This window comes from Vicia villosa, unplaced genomic scaffold (assembly GCF_029867415.1).
Source record: "Vicia villosa cultivar HV-30 ecotype Madison, WI unplaced genomic scaffold, Vvil1.0 ctg.000742F_1_1, whole genome shotgun sequence".
Lineage (NCBI taxonomy): Eukaryota > Viridiplantae > Streptophyta > Magnoliopsida > Fabales > Fabaceae > Vicia > Vicia villosa.
In genome coordinates, this window is record NW_026705331.1 from 221,603 (window position 1) to 228,437 (window position 6,835).

The 6,835-nt window shown below is 31.8% G+C and overlaps 1 protein-coding gene across 1 annotated transcript; it reads left to right on the forward strand.

The window, feature by feature from the left end:
* The first annotated feature begins 1,175 nt into the window (after positions 1-1,175).
* On the forward strand, positions 1,176-5,360 carry LOC131630826 (serine/threonine-protein kinase GRIK2-like). The gene is made up of 13 exons (XM_058901570.1): positions 1,176-1,508; positions 1,629-1,813; positions 1,908-2,273; positions 2,400-2,474; positions 2,560-2,604; positions 2,773-2,847; positions 3,164-3,251; positions 3,371-3,495; positions 3,732-3,827; positions 4,155-4,221; positions 4,318-4,433; positions 4,682-4,760; positions 4,883-5,360. Exons 3-13 carry the CDS (start codon positions 1,947-1,949, stop codon positions 5,005-5,007), a joined length of 1,218 nt encoding a protein of 405 aa, XP_058757553.1. The 5' UTR covers positions 1,176-1,508; positions 1,629-1,813; positions 1,908-1,946; the 3' UTR covers positions 5,008-5,360.
* Positions 5,361-6,835: the final 1,475 nt, after the last annotated feature.

Genomic DNA, 6,835 nt, shown 5'->3' on the forward strand with positions numbered 1-6,835 from the left:
AAAAAGTGAAAAATGAAAAGTAAAAGGTGAGTTGGAAAAAAACAAGAAAAGATATTTTTTACCCATAAATTATTAATTTAGACTAAGATAACAAAATGATATTTTTGTGATTTTCAGAACAACAACTTTTCTTATATTATAGATTATAAATAAAATAATTTTTATATTTTCTTTTGAGAAAAGGGGTCATGCAACAGTGTAAAATATTTTTACACTGTCAACCAATAATCACCATGTATCAAAACACTGGTTCAACAATTACATTTCCATAAAAAATACATATTGACCATTACAGAAACAACAATACACCAAGACTTCATCTTTCCATACATAGCATCTGACTTTATCTTCATCTTCAATTTCTTGTTCTTCTTCTGTGAAATTTCATACAACTCCCTCATAGTTTCAAGAGCTTGGACCTCCCTGACCTTGCTCTCATTTTTTATCTTTTCATCATCTGACCTTTCGTGAACATCGGTTCGTTGTGCAATATCATCATCCCATATAAATAAGTTACAAGTTTTCTCACCTTGCCAAAATGGACATCTCCAAAATAGGCGCCCTTTGTTAGGTCCATTCTTACAGTGATATGAAGTCATCCGAGTATCACACGCACACCTTCTACCTGGACGGTTACTTACACTTGTGGATTGATACGATGTTGACTTCGTTCTCCTTGATGAAGATGACATCGTAACTTTGCGGAAAGCTTAAGCCTTTAAAGAAGTTGAAGACGACTTCAATCTGAGAAGAACACGATGGAAGAGGAACAAGGAAAGGGGAAGAAGGACTTCAATATGAGAAGAACACGATGGAAGAGGAATAAGGAAAGGGGCAGAAGGAAAAGGAACAATGAAATTAGGGTTAAAAAAAATTACACGATCCCTTATAATTCTAAACAATTATCCTACGTGTCTCTCTTTAATTAACACAACTGTCAAATAAATTAACACAACTGGCATGACACGTCACCTACCGTTAGTGGATTCTAACGGGAGAGACTAACCATGGGGACAGAAAATATTACAGGGACCAAAGTTTGAAGAAAATTTTTGTAAGAACCAAAAATAAAAGTTAGAATATTTATAGGGACCTCATACATATTTAACGCTTATAGACAATTTTTTTATTTTGAAAAATTATAAAAAAATAATCATTTGTGTTTTGTAAACTTCGGTGATGTGAAAATAGCATTTGTGAAAACATATATAGCCCGGGAAGGGATGAACTGAGGAAGTTCTCCTCAACTCTCCCCCGATCGGAATTTCACCTCAAATCCTTCCGCATCACCACCGCTCAATTCATTCAATTCACTCATTTCTTTTTCAAAATTACCATCATTGGATTGAATTCATTCATATATTCCACCAATCTAGGGTTTCTAGATTCTATTTCCCGAGTTAGGGTTTCTGACTCTAGACACTATTAGAGTAGAAACCCTCAATTTCATACCAAAATTTCTAGGTTTTTTCTTCCGAATCCGCGGCAACACAACCATCAGAAACAAGGTAACTATCTCTCACTTTCGCCTCTCCTTCACGTTTTCTGAATGTTGTATGTAAATTTGGCATCTTCGTTTGTGTGTTTTTTTTTATATTTTAATTTTTTTCACCTTTTTATGTAAAAAGTCAATGATTTGTTCCTGTGGGCTGAGTTTGCAACGATTATTTTGAACTGGAGTTATCGCAATGTTGGGTGTGAATTGTACTAATGGATTCAATGTCTTACGCCGTTTTCGTCAATTAGCTCAATGGCATCCTTTAGAGTAGCAGCATTTTGATTAGGGCTTCAAGCCCACTTCCTCTGAAATCAGGTCATTGTTTCATCCATTTTCATAATTCTGTAAAGTTGAATATCAGGGTCTATGAATTTTATTGTTTTTGACATTATGAAATGTTTTTGTTCAGATTTTAGATTTTTCAATCGACTTAAGATCTGAGTTAAAGATGATTTCTAAGACTCTTACTTATGTGAAAGCTATGTGGTGTTTTAATTGCTTTGGGTTTTTCAAGAGACGGAATCCTCAGAAGGATAAGCCTGCTGCCATCTACAATAGTAATCTCTCCCGGGAGCTGTTGTTGGATGATGATGATGATTTTGATGACGAAAGGTCTTTCTGTAATGATGAGGTTACTAGCACCACCAGTGGAGATGATAGTGAGGAGCAAAATCGTCCCAAGCGATCGGAGGATATTTTGGTTTTTAGAGTAGAGAATGGTATGATTTGTAGACAGTTTCCTGTAAAAGAGACTGACAAAGTTTTTCGCACAGAGGTAATTGGGACGAAGAGTTATTCCTTTATATATATTTAAGTATATTTTTGTGTTTTTTATTAATGATGTCGTATGTTATATGTATTTTCTTATCTGAATGGTTACTTTTATAATAATTGTGTCCAGGATGAAGATGGAAACAAGATGATAAATGAGTATGTTCGTGAGTATAAAATTGGTTCGGGTAGCTATGGGAAAGTGGTAAGCATAGTATTGATTTCATCCTTTCTCTATCTCTCTCAAGGAAAACAGTTTACTTGACCCAATTTCCTTGAATGTTTGGCAGTCTCTTCATCGAAGCTCGGCTGATGGAAAACATTACGCAATTAAGGCAAGATATATTTTTTAAAAGTTTGAAAGATTAAGTTATGATTGGAAGTATGGGCCATTACAGGGTTGTATTGAGTAATATAATATTATGTTTTGAATCTTTTGATTGCTGTTAATACCTTAATGCTGCAATTGCTTATTTATTGAGCTGGAAATATTCTGAATATAGGCCTTTCATAAATCTCATTTACGGAAGCTTCGAGTTGGACCCTCAGAAACTGCCATGACTGATGTTTTACGCGAGGTATATTTCTTCATTAGATATTTGAGTTTTTTCATAGTTTGGATCGATAGTTGAAATATGATTCAAATATGCATGCCAAATTTTGTTAAATGTAATGGATATTGCTTGACATTTGCAAATTTAGAAAGTACACATTCTCTTTTTGACAAATTTTTACATTCTAATTTTAAAGGAAGTTCTCTTTCCAAGGATTTACATCTTACTTTGCTTCCTAGTTTGTGTGTTTATATGATATATTACATTTTCTAATTTGATTGCTCTAGCTGCTGTGTGCTACTGTCCATGTAATTGGTTAAAAAACACACTTTCTTTTCAGGTTTTCATTATGAAAATGATCCAACATCCTAACATAGTCAATCTCATTGAGGTGATTGATGACCCAGAATCGGATCACTTCTACATGGGTACTGATGGCTAGTTTTAGTCTCTTGGTTTTGTTATTTAGTTATTGATTGCTAATCGAATAAGAATCTCCTTTTGGTTCTATGCTTGAGCATGACTAGGATTTTTTTTCCTAATACAGTACTTGAATATGTGGAAGACAAATGGGTTTGCGAGGGTTCAGGTCGAGCTTGTAGCTTAGGTGAAGAGACTGCTAGGAGATACCTGCGGGATATCGTTTCTGGATTAATGTATCTCCATGCTCATGTAATGTTAACTAAGTTTCGCTCTCTCACTCATGCATGAGCACACAAACATATGATCATGCTTGATAAAATGTAATAAACAACTTGTGAAACATCATACTGTTTATGTTTAATGCTCATACTCTTGGTCATAAAATGCTTTGAAATATTTTTAATCATGTTACTATAATGTTTAAATATTATATATAGATTTGGAACAAATGTAAATGCTTTAACAGTATTTTTATTGAAAAGCAGAATATAGTTCACGGGGATATCAAGCCTGACAATTTGTTGATTACTCGTCATGGTACAGTAAAGATAGGGGATTTCAGTGTCAGCCAGGCTTTTGAGGTAATGTAATTACTGAGCCTGAATGTTAATTTAAACACATTAAATAAAACAAAGCTACCACTTTACTTGGACAGTAGTGTATCTTCTACTGCAGCTTAGGACACATACTTTCCATTGTGATACTACAATATGGTTCTGACACCGCGTTTGAAAAATAAGAAATATGATTACTCGGATGATATGGAACTATGCAGGATGATTGGTGCACTCTGATAATACCTGAAATGAAACACCTTGCAGTGTTTTTGATATCATGTTGGTAATATTACATAGGCATTGGGATGTCCTGTGAACTAATTTGGAGCCTATATCGTCTTTATTTTGCAGGATGATAATGATGTGCTTCGACGATCACCTGGAACTCCTGTTTTCACTGCACCTGAATGTATTTTAGGTTTGTGTTTCCATTTTATGCTTTAATTATGCTTTTGGGCAAATGTGTTTATGAAATGTAGGTTCTCACTATTGTGTGTCTATTGATATTTGTTAGGTCTTACCTACCGAGGTAAAGCCTCGGATACATGGGCTGTAGGAATTACTTTATACTGTATGATATTGGGCGAATACCCTTTTCTTGGTGACACACTTCAGGATACTTATGACAGAGTAAGAAATTTGATTGTCTTTCTATTTTTGTTTTCATCACATTCTTTTGTTTTTATTCTTCTTTTGAAATCTATTTTTATCCCTTTCCTTAAAAAAAAATCTGAAAATTGGGGGGAACATGGTACTTTGTAATAGTTATATGGAAAGAGTATCAGCTTGTAAAGCAAACAAGAATCAAGACAAACCAAACATCGTCTAAGCTTCATAATATACAAGGCCTTCATGTTACTTTTTTTTTCTTAATCCAGATAGTCAATAATCCAATAGTGCTCCCAAATGATCTGAATCCGCGGTTGAAAAACTTAATTGAAGGACTTCTTTCCAAAGGTAAACAACATTCAACATTTTTTTGGTATATTACCGGACAAGTTCAAATTTCTTTGGGAAGATCTTAAAATTAGTCATTTTTGTTATTTTAATTAATAATAATTGAAAATTGAAATCTGCAGACCCAAGTCAAAGGATGACATTGGCTGAAGTCGCCGCTGATAGCTGGGTTATTGGAAATGATGGGCCAATTCCCGAATACCCGTGTTGGTGCAAAAGGAATGAACTTGGAGAGGAAAGACAGTGATGAGAGCTAGCAATATGCTACCATGACCTTTACTGACTAAATTTATTATTGGATCGCATTTGTATATGTACAGTGGAAACCTCAGATATTGTTTTTTTTCATTCTGACTACAACGGAATGATAATGATTATAGAGGTAGGCTTGAAGGAATGTTAAGATTCAAGAAATGTGCCTCATGTTTGTGGAAATAATTACAGGTTTTTTTTATAAATATTTGAGGTTTTGTACTACAAGCTTCTGCATGTAGGCATATAGTCAATATAGATACATAACTTTGTTGAGTCCTAGAGTTAATATGAATTTCATTGACTTTAGTGTTTAGAAGTGTAGTACAAATGTATACTGTATATATTTTGATCACAAATGAAAACAAAGATGAAATTAACTTTTCACATTCTCTAGGTTTGGCAAAACAGTTCTATTAAGCTAAGTCTTAAAAGTTATTTTAAAATTAAAGTTAAAAATAAGAGCTTTTTAAAGTAAAGTTAAAGTTAAAGTTGTTTATTTTTAAATTATTTTTAATATATATATATATATATATATATATATATATATATATATATATATATATATATATATATATATATATATATATATATTAACGTCTTTAATTAATTTTTTATGTTGAAAAATATTTTCAAAAATAATTAAATTAAATGATCAATAAAAACCGTTAGATTAATGAAAATCAATGGTTAAAATTTGGAGTAAGTGTTCAACACTTATTCTTGGAGTAAATATATCCCTCCAGGAGTAAGTTATTACTTATTATTTTTAACCACTAGATTGAAAAGAATCAATGGTCTAGATTTGGAGTAAGTTATAATAACTTACTCCTGGAGTAAATATAACCCTCCTTATATATATATATATATATATATATATATATATATATATATATATATATATATATATATATATATATATATATATATATATATATATATATATATATATTATTGAAAATCATCATACAATAAAATAAGATATAATATACAAAATTAATAAAAAGTTGGACAATACTAATAACTACAAAAATGATTAGGGGTGATCGTATCCGAACCAATCCAAAAGGAAAACCGCAAACCGAACAAATCCAAACCGAAAACCGCAAAAACCGCGTTTGGTTTGGATGGTTTTGGATGATTTTTGGGCCAAACCGCACGGTTCGATTCGGTTTGCGGTTTTCATTTCACAAAACCGAACCAAACCGAACCAAACCGCATATTTAACTAAACTTTTGAATTTCTATAATTAATTTATTATATTTTCAATCCAATTGCAATATTGTACACTCACGTTACGTGACTCACTATTCCTTCATTCTTCCTTCCTATTCAACATTTCAACTTCATTCTCTGATTTCTCTCTCACTCATTATAGAGAAGCATTTGGTGTATATGTAGTACTGATAATATTTAGTCCTGAAGTTGTAATGTTGTATTAATATTTAGAGCCGAAGTTATCTGATATTTGTATATGTAGTATGTAGTTTATTAGTTAGTATGTAGTTTATTAGTATGAAAAATTGTATATAGTATGTAGTATGAATAACTGAAGTTATATTAGTAATTTAGTATGTAGTATATGTAAAGTACATAGTATGATACTGTAAAATACATGATACACTTATATGGTAGTAATTTTGGTGTAAAATACATATATGGAAGAATGAATTATTTTGGTGTAATTAGTATGAAAAACTTCTTTTTAATGGTACTGTGTAATATATGTAATATATGTATGGAATAATGAATTATTTTCCTTTTTTTTATTTCAGTACATTTTTATTTTATGGTGTAAACCGCAACCCACCGAACCGAACCTA